The following is a 25,330-nucleotide window of genomic DNA, read 5'->3' as shown; positions in this document are numbered from 1 at the left end:
GTACTGTCTTTTAACTGTCAGGGTTCACACATACTTCAGTGGACATGAAGTGTACACACTGCAAACCTTGTCGCACTTTCGCATGTTCTTTTTATTTTTCTTTAGATGTAAAACAATATGACACCTAACTTACATTCATCCCTTCTGTCGATTTAAATCATCATCCCTGTAGGTACCAAGGCAGTAAAATTTCTTATCTCAAGTTTAAAGAAACTGTATAATCAACAAGGTTATTTATTTTAAACTATTGGCATAAGTTAATCAAATAATATCCCTACAATCACTACGTCTGCCCCTGGGCTGGGCAGGAACGAACAGCAATACAGAATAACCCAATCATGCATGCTTTAATGAAAATAAAATACCATTTATTCATAATACAGAGGTTATAGAAGATAGATATAGGCCTTTATAATATAGATACAGAATGTGCCAAACGGCACAAAACATAAGTCTAGTGAATTTTTTTCTTTCATCCGGTGGATTTTGTTTCTTTCACTAATAAAGCGTTTACAATATTAGGAATTATACTTCTTTCCTAATTCTTGCGCAAAGAAAAATATTAGAAAAAATTATGCACATGGTCCAGATTTTGTGTGTCTCTGTGCCTGTGTGCTTTGAATGTAGCTGCCATTTCTTCTCCCAGAGTTTCTCTTGAATGTGTGTATTTGATGTTGCAAAGATACCTACTGTGAGAGTAAAACTCTTTCCATTAAACTCATGGGTTACTTTTCCTGTAAAAGTCTGAAGAATTTTATAAAGGCTAAAAATATACCTGGTACGCAGTGGTTATTATTTTTAGCTTAACGGTGACACCAATGACCAGATATACATACACAGAGCATTTGTGGGCATTTACACTATACAGGAGGTTATGAGCATTATCAGCTTTGGAACTGTAAATATCAAGCAGAAATAATGTTTAGTCTTTGTCTGTTTCCAGTTGTCTCAGGAACTGAAGGCAGTGCCTTATCCTAAGGCTCATGGAGAGCACTTACTAGGACAATGGAAAGAAAGTGTGCTTTATATTCTGTTGTCTAGGTCTCTTGGTGTTCATCGCACCCTGCAGTGTTGATTTGTACTGAAGTTATGGTGGTGTGAGGTTTCACATGTATTTTACTTTAGCAATAGAAAAACATCTCCCCTGAGTTATTGCTCAGTTAGTCCAATGCTTTGTGTATAAAAGTAACATGCTTGTCTTGGCAGACTCTCTTGGTTGTTTCCTTCAGTAAACCTGGTATCTTTGGTACCTATAGCAAACTCTGTTACAGGATTTCTTAAACTGTTAAAGTCCAGGTATTGCTGAAGTCCTTGAGGCAGAGGGGGTACACAAGCCTTTGTTGCATCAACAGTCAAGTCATATGGGAGTTTGCTGTAGAACATGGAAAATGAATCAAGGACGAGTCGATGCAGGCAGAGAATACATTTCGCGCACTCAGTTTTAAAGGAAGCAGCAGACATTGTATCAGCACGAGAATTCTAACTCTCAAGCATGGAAATGGAGAAATGGTAGTTTGGGGAAGTTTTGCAATTACTGGATAAGGATACCACACAGTCGTGGAGTCCACTGTAAGCTTCCATTTATTCCACAGTATTGTAGAGAAAACTTTGAGGCCAAGTATTCAATAGTTAAACTGGAACGAAACTGAATAATCCAGCAGTATAATGATTCTAAGCACAACAGCAAGTCAATGGCTCAAAAAGCAAAACTAATGAAGATTTTCGAATGGCCAAGTCAAAGTCCAGACCTCAATCCCATACCTGCACATAAGCACAAGCTTTCAAAACGCAATAAACAAAGTTAGCGCTGGCCAGATGACCGTTCCAGAATTCCATCAGTATGATGCATGACACTAATACATTTGTACAAAAAACATACATACGTAAACTCATAATGTATACTTACTTTTAGTTCCATAAAAAAAAAAAAAATATCTGTGAAATGTGTTCTGGTGTTTTTCGCAAAGTTTAGGTTTAGGACTTGGTTAGGATCAGGTAATTGTCTTCCCTAATTTGTAAAAACAGAATTACTTTTTTAAGTTAATACACATCCATCCATCCATTTTCCAACCCGCTGAATCCGAACACAGGGTCACGGGGGTCTGCTGGAGCTAATCCCAGCCAACACAGGGCACAAGGCAGGAACCAATCCCGGGCAGGGTGCCAACCCACCGCAGGTTAATACACATCTCACATTCTATTCCATATCATTTACTTAGCACCATTTATCTTAAAAGCAAATTTAGTTTACCTCTCAGATTTTTATTTATTTTGTTATCTGCCTTGGTGCAGTCTTTTTTTTTTTGGGTATACATTTCCAAAACACCTGAATTTTTTCCCCACAGTAATACCTTATGTGATGTACTGTTTGCTTTGTTTTACACAACTTTCCTTATAACTGAGCACATTTTCGCAGTAGGCGTTTCTATATTATTAGACTATCTTATGTCTGTCCTTTCTTGTATAATCCTTGCCGAAATCCAAACTGCGGGGTTTTTTTTAATTTTGTTTTACTTCTCTATTTGTATTTTAGTCCATGGTTAATATAAGAATTATTACAAACTTGGGGTTGACCATCTCTTATAATTTATTTTGACAGATTTGAAAAGTTCCTTGATCCCATTTGCTTTAATTTCAATACTTTTGAATTACTAATGGTTTCATGCTTTGACCACGAGGAACAAATTAAGTTTAGTTAAGAATAATTTAAAAGCCATTTGCATGGATAAAATATTCCAGATTAATTATCTTGAGCAGAATAATTTTAAAAGAAATGTTTTGCGTAAAAATCTTATTTTGCAGATTCCCAGTAACCTATCGATAGATTTCAAGACAGGAAAAACGGATTAGTAGGAACTAATACCCAGAATCTTGTATTAAAAATAATACACAATACCCAGAATCTTTCTATTCTAGATTTTTACTACTAGAATCGTGTTTTATTCTGGCCAGTAACTTTAAACCAGAAACTGTATATATCTTAAAGCTTTACACATTTTATTCTTATTGCAGGCTCTCTTAGTAGATGTTGAACATTATCAGCATTGCGTCCAGGACTTATTGAAAGACACTGCCCTTGACCCAGCACCACCCTCTCAAGTTCAAGAACTTCTGGACCAGGGAGCTAATCTTCCAGTAGATACTCCTGAGCTGGAACTCCTGAAAGGACTGCAAGAGCAAGCACATTGGCTTAGTGAGGTTACACAAGCCCTCACATCTTCAGAGTCTCAGGTTACTCTAGAAGTGATGAGGTCACTAATGGAGGCTGGCTGCAACATCCCACAGAGCTCTGCTGTGGAGAAGGCAATGGCAGAGTTACAGGAGCTACTCACCATTTCTGAGAGATGGGAAGAGAAGGCTCAGATTTGTCTGGAAGCCAGGTAAGTAGAAGGAACAAGTTTAAAACTGACATTATTTTAAAATGACATTTGTGTTATGTATGGTTATTCTTTTAGTCTGAATTCAACTACAGGTATGTGTATGCTGTGTGTGTTGATCTATACATTTTCTTAAAATGATTTATAATTTGGGAAATGAAATGTGTGTGTGTGTGTGTGTGTGTAAATCTATACCTATCTATCTTGGTGACTTTAAGAAAGGTCCCAAATGCAAAACTTTAGCAGTTTGCCTGTTTTCATGTGTACCTGATAGATTAATTTAGTCGATGGCTTCCTGAATTTATCTGATAAATCTTATAGTACCCTCTAAAAAATTAGAAAGCTTCCTGCCCGGTTGATAAACTTTGTTTTTTTCCACCCCAGACAGAAACATCCTCCTGCCACCCTGGATACCATCATCAAGGAGGCACAGAACATTCCTGTACACCTGCCTAATATTCTGGCACTAATGGAGGCTCTGAATAAAGCAAAGGCATGGATAGCCGACGTTGAGGAGATCCAGGTAGCTATATAAGATAACTACATGTATAAATATTACTTGACTAACTTTTTTAATATGGTTGGATATTGAATTTTGTTTTCTTTAATTTCTAAATAATAATTCCTTGTTTTAGAATGGAGATCACTATCCTTGCTTAGATGATTTGGAGGGTCTGGTGGCCATTGGGAGGGACCTTCCAGTCCAACTGGAAGAACTGCGACATCTGGAACTTCAGGTGGTCAGTGCACATACATGGAGAGAGAAAGCCAGTAAGACATTTCTTAAGAAGAACTCCTGTTACAGCTTACTAGAAGTAAGTAGCTTCTGTGGCCACATTGCGGACTAATTCATAAAACACACTTTTTATTTTGCAGTTTCCCTGCCCTGTGAAGTATCGGCTATAATATTTTCTGTAGACAGGCTATTCTGACAGATGCTCCATTTTGCAGTTCTCATTTTTTTATTCTGTGTTAGTTTTTTTTAATTTGACTGACATTGCTTTTACAGCATGTTATTAATTGTCATAATTAAAATGTATCTATACTTAGGTTTTATGCCCCTGTGCTGATATTGGCTCTAATGGAGTAAAACGTGCCAAGTTTAGAAGAGAACGTGTAAAAGAGCGAGACTGGTCCCTCTACAAGTCTGATATTGAGAGCCTAGGTTTGTCTGCACAAGATCTGCGAGATCCTGGCTCAATTGTAAGTATACTGCTAATTTTAAGGAGTAATGTTTTCTTTTAATTCTGAGTCATGAAACACCTATGTTGCTCACACTACACAAATGAGAGTATGTCACGCTTAAAGACCTCAGTTGGTGGATCTCACCGGCTTAAGATTGTCAGATTACATGACTAAGAGTTCATAAGGAATGACAGATTACATAACTTCTTGGTACAGTGTCAAATGCAGAAAAACATAAACATTTGTGTAATGCTCAAAATATCAAGAAAATGAACATGCTTTAACAAGTAAATGTTAATGAAAACATTTTGGTCAACAGGTGGCACAAACAGTTTGAAATAATAGGTTTTTGACCAGAATATCATTTTTTATACTTCATAGGCAGCTTTATTTGTATATTTATGTTACATTTGGCCCCATGTACCTTGGGGAGTTTCTGGGGAATTGGCTTTTAAGTCCGTCTGCTCAGAATGATGAATTTCATTTTAAAAAAATGATTAACAGTTTACGAGGTTTGCAAACATTTAAGGCTTTGAATCTTGCTTTGAGCAATGAAATGGTAACTTATGCTATTTCATTTTTGACTTGCTTTCAGTACCAGAAGTCATGCTGTTCTAATTAAAAAAAAAAAAAAAAAAAAATTAAAGTTTAATTTAGTATGTCTGTCATCAAGCTTTATATGAACTGACAGTGCATGAACAGTAATAAAAATGGGTTTTGAAAACGAATATATAAAAAAATTACAAGGTAGTTTTTGAAAATCATATGGAATAGTAATCCAATAATATTCCGAATGACAGAAATTATGACAAATTATCACTGTTTAACATACCAACTGTAATCACAATAATTTGTTAATGGGTGATTTCGTGAAGCAGCTTCCATAATTAACCCACATGGTTTTGCTTTTTGGGCATTGTGGTTTCTTCCCACATTCTAAAGATGTATACTTTTATTGACAATCCTACTCTGGGCTCCAAAGGACTGGTTTTGAATCTTGCATTGTGGTTGATGCTACGGGCTTTGACTTCCTTGCCCAGCAGGCTCACAAAATAAGTGTTTGTATTTGGCATTTCAAATGTTTGGTTTCCCGAGTAAGATTTTTAGTTTTATCTTTTGTAACAAACATACCTACTTGTCTTAGCTAGGACTATGGAAAGTTGCAGCCCGTCCTGAGAATTTACCAATAAATCACTGAGTGTACGACTTTTTTTATGGAAATGTATTCTAAGAGAGTTGACCTGGGAATTTCTTGTGTTAGAACAGGATGAGAAAAATGATAAATCTGCCATACTAAACATTTCTCGGCATCCTCCTGTACGATGTGTTCATATTCAATATTAGTAACGGAGAGCCATTCATAATAAAATTCTGCTCAGATAAACCAGTGGTTGTATGGAAGGAGAGAGGTCTTTGGTGTTCAGTGGGTGGAAACTGAACTCTCTGCAGCTTTCCAGAGTAGTAAAACTATGGTAGTATATATTTTCAAGTCCTTGCTGTATCATGTTTTGTAGTGATGATGTACATTTTCCCATCTGTTTTATTTATTTATCAAAAGCATCCTTGTACAGTATTTAGAGATTGTAAACATTCATTAGCCTGGGAAATTCTAGTATTCATTTTTAATGGTGCAGAACTAAATAACATTGTCCACTTTCTGTTTGACTTGGCAAGTGGGACTTCCTGCACACTAAACATCAATACCTCAGCCAAAGTGGTATTACTTACAAAATCAAAGAAATATGTTTTTGGATCTGAGTAAGCTTCTCTCTGTCAGGTTCTCTTCTGATAAGGAAATATGATTCTAGTACTTAGTTGTCAGAAGCAGAAAACAGAACTGTAAGAATATGGTGTGGGTATTGAATTAAGCCCAGCCTCTTTGAGGAAGGTGAGGTGCACAGTGCATCATATTTAACAATGATCACATACATTTGTAACTTATCCTAACCTTTAGCCGAAGTAATCCATATGCTAGTAAAAGAGGATGACAGTGTGATTTTTTTTTTTATTATTATTATTATTATTATTTTAAATTACCTGAATTACAGACTGTCCTGTGGTGGGTTGGCACCCTGCCCGGGATTGGTTCCAGCCTTGTGCCCTGTGTTGGCTGGGATTGGCTCCAGCAGACCCCCGTGACCCTGTGTTCGGATTCAGCGGGTTGGAAAATGGATGGATGGATGGATGAATTACAGACTACCACAATTAAGTTGCAACCAAGCCTAGAGTTCTAGACAACAGAACACAAATTGCACACACTCTATGAGCACCAGAAAACTTTGGACAAAGCATAGCCTTCAGCGCATGAGATTTTCAGAACCAGCAAAAGTGTCATTACTGCTTTGTATTTACAGTTTACAGCCTCAGAATTGAAATAAAAGCCAGCAGACAAATTATGTGTGTATTATACATGCTGCTGTTGGCTCATGGCTCCTCCTTCCTGATTATGAGCACAAGCTGGAAAAGAAAGAATGGAAAACAAAAGACTTGCTGTGCTGCATTTAAAAAATGTTGACACAGAAAAACTTTATCAAAATGGATAAAAGACATCAATTTTGCCAGCTTGCAAACTCATTCACAAACTGAACAATCGTGTTTAGTATTTCTTCTTTTAGAAGAAATTCAAAGGGAGGAATACATAGGATTTTCCCACTATAGGAAATAAAGGCAGTAAGCAGAGATTTATGTATTTTTATTTATTATTCTTTTGTGTTTATCCATCTTTAACAATCCTTATATTAAAGCAAGAGTGGGTTTTTTTCTGTAATAATCTACCAGCCTCACCAACCCCACAAAACAGAAGATAAAGGTACTTACATGATACTTTCAAAATGCGAATTCAAACTTTCATAATTCAAAATCCGTCTTTCTCCCTGTACCAGAAAAGTTAATTCTGAAGTTTTCCTGGTTGTTAAATATAAAACGCAGCTGTAGATTGCTTCTCAGTTAACCTTCTCAAGAAAAGTGTACATTTCAAATATACCTATGAAGTTTTTTTTTCTTCTTCAGGTAATGAATCTGGCAGTTTGCTAGTTTCTTTAAATTGACATCATAAAACACAGCTTTGTATGCTTGACCCTAATTCCTCTTAATTTAATCAGACTTAGAGGGTGTCCCATTGATCTTGTGTGTAATCACTAACATTGTAGGCAGTCATTCAACTGGCATGCTTTTTCTCATTTGCACAGGTTTCTGCTTTCAAAGATGGAGAGCAAAAAGAGAAAGAGGGAATCCTCCATCTACAGAAGGTCAATATGTCTAAGCCAGGTGTAACAGAAAGCCTACACACGGACTCTTACCCTTCCATATGCATCTGCAGCTCACCACCCCAGTTGCCTGTGTTACGATGTGACTTGTGCCGTGACTGGTTTCACGGAGGCTGTGTTCCTTTCCCAAAGCTTTTAGCCAATCACAGTTCCCTATCTGTTTATTGGTGGGAATGGGACTCTAAATTTTTGTGCCCACTCTGCCAAAGGAGTCGGCGACCACGTTTAGAGACCATTTTGGCATTGCTTGTTGCATTACAGCGGGTGCCAGTGCGATTACCAGAAGGCGAGGCATTACAGTGTCTGACAGAAAGAGCAATTAATTGGCAGCATAGGGCAAGACAGGTGCTTGATGCTTCTGAACTACAGAAAGCACTGGACAAACTGGCTGAGATGCAAGACCAACTGACAACACAGGAGAACAAGGGAAGTATTGGGTATTGCAGAGACAAGCACAGCCCTGATGAGCCAGAGGACAACGAGGAGAAACATGAAAAAGATGACACAAAGAACACAGTGGTAAGATGGTTTCCTCGCTGTAACTATATATGTGGAGGCATATCCAGTTTCTTGTTATGGCTCAGTTTTTGAGGGCTTATTCAGTAGTCCTCAAAACCTATTCTCCCATACCTTTGTGAAATGTTATTACTGTTTTCTTTAGTTGTTACTGCAGCAAGAGTTCTGCATTGTAAAATGTGAATGCTTTATGAATTGAATAAACTGTACTTTTAGAATTTCACTTTAATGATCAAACTAATTGAAGGAAAACTGTAGTGTAGAATAGTTTCCCATGCATCTTTTCATTGTAATAATGGTTCAAAATAGAGTGAACAAATTCTTCTGCTACCTGACACCTTCACATTGCTTATATTCTTTTCATTTTATTTTAGTTGACAGGGCCTGTGCTTTGAGTTTGGTGGCTCTTTACTTGAGTTCCACCATTATTTGGGAGAATCATGCTCTTGGATTTCTGTGCTGAATAAATGTAACCCTATTTCCACTGGCATCCTCAAGTACAATTCAGTTTGTTTAAAGAGTTCTGTTGAATCCACTTTATCAATGCCTTTGAGAATTTTTTAAAACCTTTCTCTGCTCAAAACTAACCTGATAGAAGAGTAGGAAATGCTACTCTTTGATTCACCTGTGCTGATTTGATATTTGTAACTTAGTGAGCAGAGCTATGTATAGCACACTGTTACTGCCTTGATTTATATTTCAGGAATCTTTATAACATAACTCTGCAATTTTTTATTCTTGTTCACACACAATTTTTAACCTTATATCAGAATAGACTTTTTAATATAAATAACTATACTATAAATAGATGAGGCTTATTAATTGATGTCTGGATTTGTTTAAGCACTCTCAAGGCAGCTCACTTGGGGAAGTAGTTGGAATAGTTCTAACGTAGATATTGAGGTCCTGCGTGTTCATGATTATATCTTGAATAGTCAAGGAGTTAATGCTTGTACAGTTAATTAACACATTGTTAACACATCAAAAATAAACAATATGAAAGATTGAGACTACAAGAATTTTTACATTGCCCACATATCACAGATACAGTAGGCTATACATTTTACTGGACTTAAAAGGCTGACATTTAAAAGAAAAGTGATGGTACAATCAGTTGGTTCTATAAACTCTATTATAATTTTATAACATTAAATAAAACGGATTAAGGTAAATGTAGTTCTGTGACCATGCTTTTATGTTTCACTTTGCAATTTTGTAAAAAAGCCAATAGCATTGTTTTATTTCCTTCGATTGCAGTATTTTCCCTTCTTAAAATAAAAGATGCTACTTATTGAAATGCAGTGCAGAAATAAAGTATTTGTAACATCCAGATACTTGGGAGCTAAAGAAAGTTATGTCAAGCTTTTTATTTCAATACCAGGTATTAAAGAATAGCATTATTTCATATCATCATGGTGCCAGTGACAGTCTTGTTTTCACATTACAGTGGTGTGAAAAACTATTTGCCCCCTTCCTGATTTCTTATTCTTTTGCATGTTTGTCACACAAAATGTTTCTGATCATCAAACACATTTAACCATTAGTCAAATATAACACAAGTAAACACAAAATGCAGTTTGTAAATGGTGGTTTTTATTATTTAGGGAGAAAAAAAAATCCAAACCTACATGGCCCTGTGTGAAAAAGTAATTGCCCCCTGAACCTAATAACTGGTTGGGCCACCCTTAGCAGCAATAACTGCAATCAAGCGTTTGCGATAATTTGCAATGAGTCTTTTACAGCGCTCTGGAGGAATTTTGGCCCACTCATCTTTGCAACATTGTTGTAATTCAGCTTTATTTGAGGGTTTTCTAGCATGAACCGCCTTTTTAAGGTCATGCCATAGCATCTCAATTGGATTCAGGTCAGGACTTTGACTAGGCCACTCCAAAGTCTTCATTTTGTTTTTCTTCAGCCATTCAGAGGTGGATTTGCTGGTGTGTTTTGGGTCATTGTCCTGTTGCAGCACCCAAGATCGCTTCAGCTTGAGTTGACGAACAGATGGCCGGACATTCTCCTTCAGGATTTTTTGGTAGACAGTAGAATTCATGGTTCCATCTATCACAGCAAGCCTTCCAGGTCCTGAAGCAGCAAAACAACCCCAGACCATCACACTACCACCACCATATTTTACTGTTGGTATGATGTTCTTTTTCTGAAATGCTGTGTTCCTTTTACGCCAAATGTAACAGGACATTTGCCTTCCAAAAAGTTCAGCTTTTGTCTCATCAGTCCACAAGGTATTTTCCCAAAAGTCTTGGCAATCATTGAGATGTTTCTTAGCAAAATTGAGACGAGCCCTAATGTTCTTTTTGCTTAACAGTGGTTTGCGTCTTTGACATCTGCCATGCAGGCCGTTTTTGCCCAGTCTCTTTCTTATGGTGGAGTCGTGAACACTGACCTTAATTGAGGCAAGTGAGGCCTGCAGTTCTTTAGACGTTGTCCTGGGGTCTTTTGTGACCTCTCGGATGAGTCGTCTCTGCGCTCTTGGGGTAATTTTGGTCGGCCGGCCACTCCTGGGAAGGTTCGCCACTGTTCCATGTTTTTGCCATTTGTGGATAATGGCTCTCACTGTGGTTCGCTGGAGTCCCAAAGCTTTAGAAATGGCTTTATAACCTTTACCAGACTGATAGATCTCAATTACTTCTGTTCTCATTTGTTCCTGAATTTCTTTGGATCTTGGCATGATGTCTAGCTTTTGAGGTGCTTTTGGTCTACTTCTCTGTGTCAGGCAGCTCCTATTTAAGTGATTTCTTGATTGAAACAGGTGTGGCAGTAATCAGGCCTGGGGGTGGCTACGGAAATTGAACTCAGGTGTGATACACCACAGTTAGGTTATTTTTTAACAAGGGGGCAATTACTTTTTCACACAGGGCCATGTAGGTTTGGATTTTTTTTCTCCCTAAATAATAAAAACCATCATTTAAAAACTGCATTTTGTGTTTACTTGTGTTATATTTGACTAATGGTTAAATGTGTTTGATGATCAGAAACATTTTGTGTGACAAACATGCAAAAGAATAAGAAATCAGGAAGGGGGCAAATAGTTTTTCACACCACTGTAACTCCACAAAACCTGGTAATAGTAATAAAAAAAATGTAATGAAAATAAAAACAGAAGTTTGTGTCCCTGAAGCTGTTCTCTGCTCTGCTGCAGATATTTAAAACTCTTAATGCAGCTTTTAATGTTAACACCTTAGTCTTAAAAAGCCACATGCATAACCAAGAAAGATGCCTTCAGTACATAGTGGAACTTGAAACAAAAGCAGAAACTAAGAGTATGAGAAAGCATGTTTTAAGTCGTGCCTCTTAAAAGTAAAAACAAATTAACATTCAGTTGTTTTACTCCACACCACCACTACTTATGAATGTAATGCTGTGTTTTAATTTAATAAGTTGTGTCACATTGCCACTATATGTAAATTGTACAATTGTTAATGCTGGTTTGTTTGTGTATCTTAGCACAATATGAGCACTTAGCCCACCATGTATTATACTTCACATTAAAGCATGGTTTATTATTGCAAAAGTAGCTTGCAACTGGTCTGGGCAGGTATTCCACGAAGCCCACCTATGCAATTTGAGACTAACCAAGCCTTACTTGAATAAGCCAACACAAGTGCAAAGTATTTCTTGTTATCTCAAAACAGTCTTAGGCATTGAGTACCTGTGACTTTTAGTGTGATCGCAATGGGATGCATGGTGTATTATGGGATAGCTTTGAAATTTTTAGAGCTTTTTTTTATTCTTCTAAAATAAAAGACCATATACCAGAGACAGTGGTAGTCCTTTCAGCAGCTGAACAAAAAGTAATACAGGGTGAGCCAAAATGAAGTACCACATTTCTCAAGGTCATTGCACAAGGTAGAGGCAGTCGAGTGGGTTGGGGTGGGGGTCCTTTGATAGTTCATCCCTTGTAGTTTCAGTCAGCAACATGCCTTTGTCTGGTGCACAACGTGCTTTCACTGTCGTAGCATTCTTCAAAAACAATGAATCCATCATCACTACGCAATGCGCCTTCTGAACGCACTTCAGCATTGCTCCTAATGGTGACACCCAAATTGGAAAACAATTCTTCAGTGGGTGGCTAAATTTAGACAGATGAGTACAACATTGACCAGAAAAATCTCCAGGCCATCCTTGGATTGTATGAACACCTGAAAACATCCAAACTGTAAGGACATCAATTTTGTAGTCTCCTAGACATTCAGTACGCTAACATGCTTCTGCCTTGGACATTTCCAACACGTCTTTGAGGAGGATTTTGCATGAGGACCTTAATTTCCATTCATACAAAATGATGGTACTACAGGAACTCGCTGAGAGAGACTGGGAGAGCCGTAGAGAGTTATGTGCGAACATTCTCAGAACTCTCAGAACATCAAGCACTGCTCGTCTCGAACCACCCTTACTTAAAAGAAGAGGACGACATGCATCAAGACTCTTTGCAGTGTTGGCTCCTCAGTGGTGGAACGAACTTCCTCTTGCTGTACGAACAGCGGAGACCCTCACTGTCTTCAAACGTCGTCTGAAGACACACTTCTTTAAACAGCACTTGGGGGACTAAAGTCCCCATACTTTTTTTTTTTTTTCTACCCTTTTTCTATTTTCTTCTAGCATGGTTTTGTGTACAACTTGGTCAGCAGTAACTTGTTTAATGACAGTAGATTTAATCCTAGCCTTAAAGACTGAAGAACAGTCGTAGACTACTAAGCACTGTTGTAAGTCGCTCTGGATAAGAGCATCTGCTAAATGTTGTAAATGTAAATTCTGCAAACCGTTAGAGATGCCATCGTCCTGTGCAGCGACAAGGCACATTTCTATTTGAATGGTTACGTAAATAAGCAAACAGTCTCTATTGAGCTGAAACCAACCCTCATTAACTTCATCAGATATCCCTGCACAGTGAGCGTGTTACAATTTGGTGCGCCGTTGCAGAATTTGACATTGTAGGTAGGCCCTTACTTTTTTGAGGAGGGGGAAACAAAGGTCACCATCACTTCAGAACATTACATTGAAATGCCAGAGAACTTTTTGCGTTCCAACTGGAAGAAATGGATGTGGTGGATGCCTGGTTTCAGTAGGATGGAGCAACAGCTCATACAGTGTGGAGATCCATGCAAGTTTTGCGGGGAATGTTTCCAGGGAAGGTGATCTCTCTGTGCGGTGATGTCGGGTGGCCTTCACTGTTCGCCTGATCTTGCTCCATGTAATTTCTTCTTATGGGGCTAGCTTAAGTCGAAGGTATGCACACACTGACCACAAAACCTTGAAGCCCTATTCTCCTTGAAATGGCCGAGTCATGTGAGCATTCAGAAACTGTCTCGAAGAGTGTATCGCTAATGATGGCCACCACCTTGAAGAACTCATTTTTAAAACACAGTGAAAAAATCTATTTTGTATACCCTTTCTTGTGTCGTAATGAAATTTATTTTATCTTGTAGCATAAACGTTTTAAATGTGGTACTCCTTTTTGGCTCACCCTGTGTGTGGTCTGTAATAGCAGGCTGATTAAGTGTCTTCATTAGGGTTGTGAATTTCTGCAATGCATAGTTAAATATTAATGTCATTATTTTTTAAGTGTTCTTTGAATAGTCCAGTTTTATTGTGTACAAGTTTTCAAATATCAGACTTGAAGCAATTGTATTCAGTAGCATTATAAGTGACGTAAAGCATACTTAACAGGTGAAAATAATATAAAAGGACATACTATAGTGTTAAATTAAAATACATTTTTATGGTAACATATATTGCACATTTAGCAGCCATAATGAAAGTTGCAGCCTCTGTTATGGATGTGGGGGGGGGGGGGGGGGTCTGGGTTTGAATGTCACTCATCCTGCGAGAGGTTTGCACAGTACAACTGACCATGCACTTCCAAATGGATTTAGACATTGATCCAATAGAATGATTTGTATTTTACTTTGTTAGCCTCTAATGAACTTGATGGTGCTGTTATTTGCATGTTAGGGCAGTTTATTGTACCTATTGTGCTTAGGAAATGTAAAGGATTTTATGTAGTGTCACGGATAAAAAATATTGATAACTGTATTTTACCTAGTTACACTTAGCTGCCCAAAAACAAAAAGGGCAGCCTTCACTACATGATTGCCAGAAAACCACTTTAGTGCCATGGATACTCGTTGCACCTCCCAGTGCAGCAATCAATGCCTGTTGAAAGTTCTCTGCATCATCAAACCTGTATAAAAATGGCCAAAAGAAAAGAGAGCAAAAAAGAGAAGAAAAAATGGAGATGGAGAATAATGACAGTTTAAACATTAAGCCAACACTAAGATATAATTGTTATTTAACCCCTTAACCGCCCTCTGCCGGATATATCCGGCACCGTTGTTTTATTGCTAACGCCATACTGCCGGAATTATCCGGCACATTTGCCTGTGGTTAAATGAATGCCTGGCACGTAGTACAACTGACAGTTTGGCGTGGGTATTATTACTACGTTGTATTTCGACAGCTCTGCGCTTGTATTGGCCGATCACGTGATGTGATTCGAAAGTGAAAGCTGTGAATATGGCGAAACGTAAACTGACTTCAAGTGAGGCTTTGCAGGCGATTTTGGACAGTTCTGATCATGATTGTAGCAGTTCTGAAGAAGATTTTAGCAACAATGATGAGCAGCAACGTGCGCTGCTTGATACTGTGAATGAAGACGCATCGGATGACGGCGCTGAGTGGGTGTATCCCCAGCATCTCAGCTGGGCTGCTGCCTGAGGTGAACTACCTTTTCTGCATCCGTTTGAGGCAACGTGTGGCTTTATTGTTGATGTAAACAATCACACTGCTGAGCAGTTTTATGAGCTGTTTGTGTCACCTGATTTGATCAGACATTTTGTTCATCAGACAAATCTGTATGCAGCACAGTTTATTGAGAAAAATCCCAATTTACCTCCACATTCCCGTGTTCGTGCTTGGTTTGACACTGATGAAAGCAAAATGAAAAAATTCATTGGGATTTTGATGTTGATGGGAATAATCAGAAAATCAGATATTGAGATGTACTGGTCTACAGATCCTATGTATGCAACACCTATTTTTGCAGCTGTCATGACACGTAACCGATTCTCTTTGCTGCTGAAATTCTTTCATTTGAATGACAACAGAAATGAGCCAGATAAGAAAGATCCAAACCGCGACCGCTTGTTCAAGCTACGTCCTTTGATTGATCATTTATTTGAAGCATTTCAGTTGCCCTACAAGCCAGGACCGTCAGTTGCAGTTGATGAAAGTTTATTGTTTTGGAAGGGCCGCTTACAGTTTCGACAGTATCTACCATTGAAAAGGGCACGGTTTGGTATCAAGATGTTTTGCTTAGCTGAGAATTCAGGTTACATTTATAGATTTCGTGTATACACTGGCAAAGAGGATCCTACGAGTAGTATTTCAGCAGTGTTGCCAGATGAATGTAAGGACTTTGGACTTTCAGAAAAACGCTGTCGTGTCTGTTCAAAGAAGGGTCAGCGTAGAGACGTCAAGACCTTCTGCTCAAAGTGTCCCAGCAATCCAGGACTTTGTGCAGTTCCCTGCTTTGGCCTGTGGCACAGCAAACTCAAATACTGGGAATGAAACTATGATTGACTGAACTACTTTTGACTTTTGAATTACTTTTGACTGTTCCGTTTTGAAGTAGACAATAAATCCAGAAGCCTGAGAAAAGGTACATTTTGTGTTTTATTATGTGTTTGCCCATTTCTAGAACTTGCACAACATTTAGTGGTCAATACTGCTTGAATAAATGTAAAAAATGTAAAAAAAAATGTAAAAAAGTAAAAAAACGAAAATTGTTCAGATTTCGCCTGGCGTGGGGAATATTTAGGGAGTTGGCGGTTAAAGGGTTAAAAAAAAAAAAAAATTCGGACCTTTCAGTGTTTTGCGATGTGAATTTCGTGAACTCTCAAACAGCAGCAATAGACTAAGTTTGATCTTTAGCCTGGCATGGAGCAGGTTAAGAGATGATGCCATGTTGCCTTCTTTACCAAGGGCAGCTTGCCCTAATTTTGTTCTGGTGGAAATGAAACCAGCTGAAATAGTCCTGGCTTCTCTATTTAAATGAAGCACACTTGGTGAAATACCCACCAGGTTCCTAAAACTAGAGAGCTTCCTTAGACTCTGAGAGTGTGACAAAATAAACCCTTTTTTTTTTTTCCTAATTGATTCTTGTGCGTTACACTGTATTACCATAGTAGCGGTAAATGACATCATCAGAAGGTGAAAAAAAGCAAGAAAACGCAAAAGCATATAAGCATAACAAAATATATGTGAACCTATGAAGCAATGTGACTTATTTTTCAAATAGATCCTGACAACAGTAAGTTGTATTGCAGTTGGCATGCTGCCGTATGAATTTTCATACTTTTTTTTTTATCTGTAATATGTTACATGAAGTTTGCCAATCATCAAAATGTAAGTCTCATTTTTCACTAGAAATCTAACCAGTTGTAGTTATTTCAACAATTTCAACCTTTAAACTTACAATACAATATTTTTTTTGTCTCTTAACGTATTTCAGACCAAAAACTATCTTCCTGTATCTTTCCCTGTAGACATAGGCCACTGAGGATTGCTGTGTTGCTGTCATTGCATGTTATTCTCAAAACATGTCTTGTTTGCACACATACTTTTTAATTTAAGTGATTCCTCATTCTTTGTTCGTTTTTGTTAGGACATGACTGCACGGGTAAATACCTTATACAGTAAAGCCCCTATTATCTGAGGTAATGTGAACCAAGGCTAACTTGGATAGCGAAAGACTGGGATAAAATGGATTGGCGCTGTAGTGGAGATGTTGCTTAGAGAAGGTGGAGGCTGACACAGAGGGATAAGCTGGCGTCACCAAGGATATGCACTGCTCACGGTGGTCAGAGGCTGGCTCTAAATGGCTGAGAGTTGGAAATCTCCATTCAGCTTGCACCACAAAGCGCTTGCCTCTGAAACAGAGGACATGGTTTCACAGGTCACCACTGGCAGTTCACCACAACATAAATATTCAAACTGAGATGCTTTATGGTGTGTGTGTGTGTATGTGTGTGTGTGTCCAAAGCAATTCAGTTGGCAAAGTGGGTGGGATTTGCACAGTATATGGGTGGAGTGTAGTGGCGACACAGCACAGAGAAAGTGGGGACAATCAGCAGATGTAACCAGGGAAGCACTCTGCTCAAAGTAGTCAGAGAAGGGCTCTGTGCAGCTGATGGATGGAGCACTCCATTTAGCTCACGCTGCAAAGCACTTGCCTCTGAGCCAGAGAAATCAGATTCACAGTTCCACTGCCAGTTCACCATAGCACATTGAAATGTATAAAGTGAACAAACAGCAGAGCATGTGGACATGGTCCACACTGATGACATGCTGCCATTAGCTGAGAAGTTAGTAAGTAATGCCTACATTCCCACAGTCACAAGCTCCACAACCACTTGCTTGGTACAGTTGAGGTTAAAAGGGTGATATTTACATAATTCTTAATTTACATCCTTAGTACAGTATTTAGTGTAAAGCTTTTGTGAATCATAAGAAAAGTAGTGTTTTACTCCTTTTTTTTTTTGTCTTGGATGATGCAACCCCTCACATAATTGGGTATCATATACTGTACTTTTGTTTTCCTTTAATTATTGATTTTTTTTTTTGACCTGAAGAGGGCAGTGCTTCACTATAACTTGTATTTTTCCGTTAAAAAATTTAGTGATATTTGCAACATCGAACTTTGAGCTATATAGTAGATCTTCCATTATTCTTCAAGCAGATTCACAGCAGGCCAATCTAACAGATTTCATCTATTTTAGGAATTCAAAGAAATTTGAAAAGTATTAGGAAGGAGTAAACACACATTTTTAATTTACCACCGTTACAGATAAAGGTGAAAATATGTCGTGCTCATTGAGAATAATTTGGTTCTAAAGCATAGTCACAGCAGGCATTTTATCATGTAAGTAGTTTAGCTAAAAATGCCTATTTTTAAATTTAATACTTTAATTTCTTGGTATTAATAAAAACAACCTCTGTTGAAAAATGCAGTTGTATAACATCTTAGTTAGGAACTATTGCAGCTATGTAAATCATAAAGATGTATTGTCATAGAAGTTTAAGTGCATATTTTACTCTCTGTTGTCTAGTTAAGAAAAGGAGACACTTGCCCAGTTGTATTGAACTTGATGATTAGTAAAAATATATGTTCTAGTCTGTAATAGGGAATACATTCCCGGGCTCCCGATTACCGGACATTTTTCCTTCCCGCATTCTTGGGAATGAAACTGCTGTAATTCCTGGGAAAACGGGAACGGCCAAGCACGCATATATAGCGTGTAAAAGAAATCGATCAAGAAATAACAGTTATAGTTGAAAATAATTAAGGTGGCGCCATTGCTGCAGCTTGCACTTCATCAGACAACAGCTTTGAACAGCAACTTGAAATTGCAATGCGTCAGTTTGTTGCATCCACATTATCTGTGCCAAGAAACTTGCCATCACAGAATGATGACAAGAAACTGGATGCATCAGTAAAAGCTGAAATGGCGGTGTTTCAGAGCAACGGCAAGCACGGGCGTTGTTTAGAACAAGTGTATCAGTATCTGATGACTGTGCCGCCTGCTTCAGTGAAGGTAGAGCGTGCTTTCTCAGCAGCTGGCGTACTTCTGCACGAAGGTGCGCACTTGCCTGGAGACCGCACGCTGGACATGTTGTTAATAATAATAATAATTCATTACATTTATATACCACTTTTCTCAGTACTCAAAGCGCTATCCACACAGGGAGGAACTGGGAAGCGAACCCACAATCTTCCACAGTCTCCTTACTGCAAAGCAGCAGCACTAAGGATATCGCGTATTAGTCGAGGTATAGCTGCGATTCTTGAGAGACAATCTACCAAGAATTATAGCAGGGATCTCGGTTCGAATCCCGCTCATGGCACATTGCTGAATGGAAGAATTTATATATATATATAATATACAGTATATATGCTGTTCTACAGCACGATTACAATCGTCTGAGTATTAGAGTATTGTAGGTCAATTTTATAAGCATATTTTATAACATCAATGTTAATATAGAGTATAATTATTATTATTCTGTATTAGCACTGATATGAACAATCTGTGAAATTAGTAAGTATAAAAAATGAAACTATGATTATACAATTCCATGTTTATTATATTTATACATTATTATATCTGACTTTACACGTTTTGCACACATATTTAATAAATGTAATAAACTGCACCAAGAATGGTTAAAAAAATCATTCAAAAAATGTGTACTTGAATGTAAATATATCTGCACAAACCGACACTCGTGAGTAACATTTTAGAAAGTTCAAAATGAAACGCAAATCGCAAAGCGTCTGTGCCGACTCGAACAAGCTTTTGCAGAATACGTTAACCTGACAAGAGGCTGGCGTGCCCTTTTTTGAGTTTTGGTAGCCAACACGAGCCGTGATTCGCCAATTCTTTTATTGCCAACCGAGCCGTCATTGGCCAATTCTTGGTAGCCGAAATGGGTTGTGAATGGTCAATTCTTGGTAGCTGATATGGGCTGCGATTGGCCCGAGCTTTCAATTTTTGCTAGAATCTTGGTAGCAGAAAGCGATCTGATTGGTTTTCACTACCAAGAATTACCTCGACTCATGGCTGCTCAGGGGAGCCTACCACTGCGCCACCTGTGAGGACGTTGTGCTTTCTATGCTCTTATTACCGCAACTAAAGATACATGTACTTATATGACAGCATGAACTGCTTGTAGATAAGGTTAGTCTTTTGTTTGTGTCAACATATTGCAGTAGGTTTATTAAAAATAAGTGTTGGTCGTTCTAAAACCGTTCACATGTGAGATGCCCGTGCACTGTGTCATCCCCGGAATTCCCGGGAATGGATTCCCTAGTCTGTAACTATCAAGTATATAATATTGCAGGCAGGCATATTTGTCAGTTCTCTTTACTCTAGAATGGATCATGTTTATCTTAATTACAGGATTACACTTTATAGTAGTGTGCCCCCTATAAATAAATTTTAAAATGAATTTCATCAGCCTGTTATTTGTGCTGCTGACATTACATCTCTCCTCCCCTCCTCTGTGTGGTCAACCCTAATATTGCACTTTTGGGGTGCTTGTGCACCTCGTGCTATAATTTTGTATAATAAATTGTTAAAATATGCCAAAGAAAATGTGTTTGGTTTGTTTCATTACTTCATTGAGCACAGATATGGAGAATTGTTCTCCGAGCCACAAGGTGTTTTAATTTTTTCACTGCTTATTATTTTTTTTCTTTGCAGCTGTCTCAGGAAAATGGGGATAGCAGAAAAGAAAATGTCAGTTCATCTATAACAGGTATGTTAATAATCCAGCAAACCATGTTAAGAACTCAGACAACCTACAAATCAATCTAATGCAGCCTTATAGGCCATTTTAAATTCTGTCATTATTTACTCTTTAAAGGAGTAGTAAGTACGAGGTGCACTTTCTCAATGGTGTTTTCTTGAATGGTATCTCTACATGACCACTATGTCAGTAAGTGTAATAAGTATACCCTTCATTAGGCTAATGTTCTATCCAGATTGATTCCCACCTGTTGCTGTTGAAGTAGTCTGACTCCCACATCCATGTATTAGAAAATGTAGCTTCAGAGTCCAACCAGTAAGTCAGGTGCCGGCCTTTCAGATGTTTATTCACTGCTGGCTGACATCTATCGTACAACTCTTCACATGTTGTATACAGTTTGCTGTTCTTATTTTTGTTTTGTTTGTCTTTTTTAGGTCTGGATAAAATGAGTGCATTGTTGCCTAGGCTGGAAGGACCTGTTATTAACCTGACTTTAGACACCCAATTGGAATTGGAAGATCTTCTGATTGAGGGGGATCTTCTGGAGGTGTCACTTGACCAGAGCCAGATCATCTGGAAAGTACTTCAGGCAGCAAAACAACCTCCCCTTGAAAAGCTTAGTCAACTAATAGAAGTGAGTCTACTTTGTTTACTTCACCGTTTGGCTAAACACATTTAGCTTCATAATTTAATACCAAGCCCTCCATAATATTTGACAAAGGCACCTTTTATTTTGATTTATCCCACTGCTCCACAGTTTAACACTGCAAATCAAACAGTTGAGACATGATTAAAGTGCACATTGCAGACTTTAATTTAAGGGTATTTGTATACATTTCAGTGTCACCATGTAGAAATAATAACACTTCTCTACATGGTCCTCCTATTTCAGGGCAGTATAATGTTTGGGACATGGCAATGGTAGGCATATTAAAGCAGTCATATTTAGTACATTGTTGAATATCCATTGCATGCAATTACTGCCTCTTGGTTACACCATCAGTGAAGATAAGTGTACCATTACCTGTGGCAGCCATACATGCCCAAGCTGTAACACCCCCACCATGTTTAACAGTTGAGGTGGTTTGCTTTGGATCTTGAGTAGTTCCTTTTAGTCTCCACACTCTGCTCTTGCTATCACTCTGACGCAGGTTCATCTTTGTCTCGTCTGTCCACAAGACCTTTTTCAGAATTCTGCAGGCTCTTTTAAGTACTTTTCTGCAAACTGTAATCTTACCATCCTGTTTTTGTGACTTACTAGTGGTTTGTATCTTGCATTGTGGAATCTGTATTTCATTTAATCTGACACACACATATCTGCTTCCTGAAGACTGTTTCTGATCTGTTGCAGAGGCGTTTGGGGCTTTTTCTTTACCACAATGTGGATTCTTCTGTCATCAGCAGTGGAGGTCTTCCTTGACCTACCAGTCCATTTACAATTACTGAGCTTACCAGTGCGATCTTTCTTCTTAATGATTTTTTCAGGCAGTTGATTTAGGTAAAGTTTTGCTGATGTTTTTCATGGTTTTATTCTTGTTTTTCAGCCTCTTGGCTTCTTTGACTTTCATTGGCACAGTTCTTGTCTTCACGTTGAGCAATGGCAACTACAGACACCCAAGCTAGTCTATAGGTAGAATCAAGCCAAGGTATCTTACCTCTGTGTAATCACAATTGATGCCAATTGTCCCAAAAATTATTGTGCTCTGAAATGGGGGAGAGGAACCATGTTTAAAAAGTGTTGTCATTTCTACAATGTGTCACCGAAATGTATGGAAACATCCTAAAATGAAAGTCGGCAATGTGCACTTTAATCACGTCTGAATTCTTTAATTTGTAATTTTAAACTGTGGAGTTTGGGGGGTAAATCATGGCAAAATGTGTCTTTGTCCCAAACATTATGGAGGCACTGTAGGTGCATAGAGGAGAGTGGGTAGGAGTAATATTTTTTTGTGACTCGGTATGCTCTGTATGTTCACCTGCTTTTGTGTCCTTTGATGTAACTCCACAAACTAAAAAAATAGGCCACTTTGTTGTTTTGCTTGAATTATTTTTCTAGTTCGAACGACTAGAGACTCGGACAGGCAAAGGAAGAGCAAAGGACTCTGATAAAAAAAGGAAGAGAAAGTCTGAGAGAGGAAATATCGATGGGGTTGGAGTAAGAGTGGGCTCAACTCAGCTTCTGTCTACGTCACAAGATGAGTATGAAACAAAAAAGACAAAACCAGAAGTAGCATTGCCCCTTCACAGAAATGGATTTGAGGTAAGATATGGGCCTGTGTTTAAAAGCTAATATATTAGTTGTGGCTATGATGTAATATTATTTAGTGATGTTTCATATTGTTTTATCCAAAGTACTAAAACCATAAGGTGAAGGCAGTTAAAATGTACAGTAGTAAATTGAAAATTCTTAATAGCAGTTTCTAAGAATGCTGTACCTTGCCTTCTATACATCTTTTCTGTACATTTTTTTTCGACATCATTCTTACTTACATCAATTTGCCTTTCTAGTAATGTTTACCACTCTGGACCCATTACTTAATTTGTTTTATGGTGTTTATTTTGAACCGCTATACTCAACCTCTTCAACACATGTCCAACAACAGAACACAATGTCTTCTTACATGTGGTGTTGAATAACGTCTTGCTAATATTTTTCATGTCTGTTTTTTAGCATTTGTGATGGCAATGGAGGGAGTGATTTTACTTACAGTTGAAAAAGGAGCAAACTGGACTCTCATCATCATTCAGATCCTGACAACCTTCTTGTTTTGTCTTGCCTATGCTTTTGGTAAACAAGGCTGGGTTCGTTGACAGGAATGAAAGTACCATCTCTCACTCCCACTGTCATGGCCCCCAGTGCAGCTGTGGGAAAACACACAAACTTTGGAGAGATGGCTACTGAATTGATGAAGTTCGCCTTGGTTATGTTAAGTGAGCAAGAGGCATGAAAAGGACACATTCTCTGTTGTGCTTTTATTTTTGCCTTGTACTTCAAGGTCCAGAAATTAGAATGTTTCTCCTCCAGGGGCATCATTTGGGCTTGTCCTCTTCTCACCTTGGTTCAGCCTTGTGTTCTGTTCATAAATTTTTCTTGCTTTAAAGGTTTTCATAAATTTTTTACTACTGTACTTTGCTTTCCAAAGCAGAAACTTTCAACTGGCCCCAATCGTGATTGCATAGGCAGTCCATGGATTCGGTGGAGCAGTGAAACCCAGTGGTCGGATGTGTTGCTCCTTCAGGCATCTCTCACCATGTGTTGTTTTCTGTAATCCTTGGTCTGTCACATCTCCAACATGTGGCAGCTAGAGTTTGTGGGCCTTTACTGGCTAATCAAAATGTTAAGTACAGAACTGTGGGCCCCATGGATGGTTTGTATTCATACCATTTGTGAAAAGTTTGAATTGGTGAAGGTGTTTTTAAAATGAACCATTTTGTGGGCACCCAGGAAAACAGTCTCTTGAACAAATTCATTGCTCCTCCAAGGAGCATGCATGACACATAACCAGGCGTGGATTTGCAACATGTGTGCACTTTCCTTTGAAACAATGAATTAGGGTTTCAGCAGTGCACAAATAAAGTAGAGGCTTGACAAATTTCTCTGTCTCCACTGACCAGGAGCAGAGTGAGTGAGTAAGGGAAAGGGAGTAAAGGGGCCTCCATTTGTATGTGGGCAGAGTCTAGTTCGTGAAGCCCAAATGCCTGAAGGTCAGCCCACCCCTTCCTAAAGGCCTGGACCAAGACTGCAGTCTGCACAGTGGTTTTCTTGAGAAGGGAGAGTGTCCATAACCATGGAAACATTTGCTAACTTTTTTGGTCACGGACTTATTCTTTTGTAAGCTTTATTTAACAATGTTTCATAGTTTTTTCTGCACTTTCACACTGGGGGACAAATGAGCATGTGGGTTAAAAAATACTTGTAAATGTAAGCTAAACTGTTCCATCTGGTGCAGTGCGATGGCCATACTGGAGTCACACTAATCACACATGACAGTGATGGGAGCTGTCACCTTGAAACCAGAAGCATTACTGTGCCCTTCTCAGGAGAAGGAAGTGGCAAGGCAGAGATTCACAATTACTAAAAATGAAAACAAAAGCAGCTTTTTGGTGCTATTCTTTCCAACAGGTCTAAATTTTTTTTCCCTTGGACAGCAAGACTTTTTTGTTTGTTTTTACTGTAATTATTACAATACCATTTGCTTGTAATTATTTGTTCAAACTTTTATTCAAATGTTGCCTTTGTTTATTTTTCTTGTTAGAAATAAAGATTAGACACAACTGTTTTGAATTAGCCTGGGTTACATTTTTTTTTTTAAACTTTACTGAAAATATGTGGACTTTAAGTTTCAAAATTTTTGAAGTTCTGCCGAAACGAAGAGGAGGCCAGTGCAGTGTGGCCAGTTTATGGATTGTGTGTTTGTGCTATTTGCCCTACGTCAAGTAGAGTTTTAACCAGCTTTGTTTTTATAAGAATGCATTGAGAGCAGCAGACGGGGCATGGAGCTTGGCACTGGCATGGAGTGGTTTAACCTTCAGTTCACCTTTGACTGCTTACATAAGGGTGTGTAAACCTGAGATTAGTCCTCTGAAGGCCAGTGTAATATATTCTGAGAAGCTCCCCTTAAACTCCTTAGACTTTGTATTGTACTGAAGGAATGGAAGTCA

General features: G+C 38.3%; 1 protein-coding gene across 3 annotated transcripts in view; it reads left to right on the top strand.

Moving 5' to 3' along the window:
• kdm5c (lysine (K)-specific demethylase 5C) overlaps nucleotides 1-24,956 on the top strand; it is a 132,662-nt gene extending 107,706 nt beyond the window's left edge. For all 3 annotated transcript variants that reach the window (XM_028813375.2, XM_028813373.2, XM_028813374.2), the window contains 9 exons: nucleotides 3,013-3,380; nucleotides 3,762-3,900; nucleotides 4,013-4,192; nucleotides 4,428-4,580; nucleotides 7,751-8,347; nucleotides 20,623-20,677; nucleotides 21,103-21,302; nucleotides 22,725-22,928; nucleotides 23,340-24,956. In XM_028813375.2, coding sequence (XP_028669208.1) covers nucleotides 3,013-3,380; nucleotides 3,762-3,900; nucleotides 4,013-4,192; nucleotides 4,428-4,580; nucleotides 7,751-8,347; nucleotides 20,623-20,677; nucleotides 21,103-21,302; nucleotides 22,725-22,928; nucleotides 23,340-23,348 — 1,905 coding nt within the window. In that variant the 3' untranslated portion in view covers nucleotides 23,349-24,956. The remainder of the gene's footprint in view (nucleotides 1-3,012; nucleotides 3,381-3,761; nucleotides 3,901-4,012; nucleotides 4,193-4,427; nucleotides 4,581-7,750; nucleotides 8,348-20,622; nucleotides 20,678-21,102; nucleotides 21,303-22,724; nucleotides 22,929-23,339) is intronic.
• Nucleotides 24,957-25,330: the final 374 nt, after the last annotated feature.

This window comes from Erpetoichthys calabaricus, chromosome 11 (assembly GCF_900747795.2).
Source record: "Erpetoichthys calabaricus chromosome 11, fErpCal1.3, whole genome shotgun sequence".
NCBI lineage: Eukaryota > Metazoa > Chordata > Cladistia > Polypteriformes > Polypteridae > Erpetoichthys > Erpetoichthys calabaricus.
Note: the sequence above shows the minus strand (reverse complement) of the source record. Positions and strands in the feature narration are given on the sequence as shown.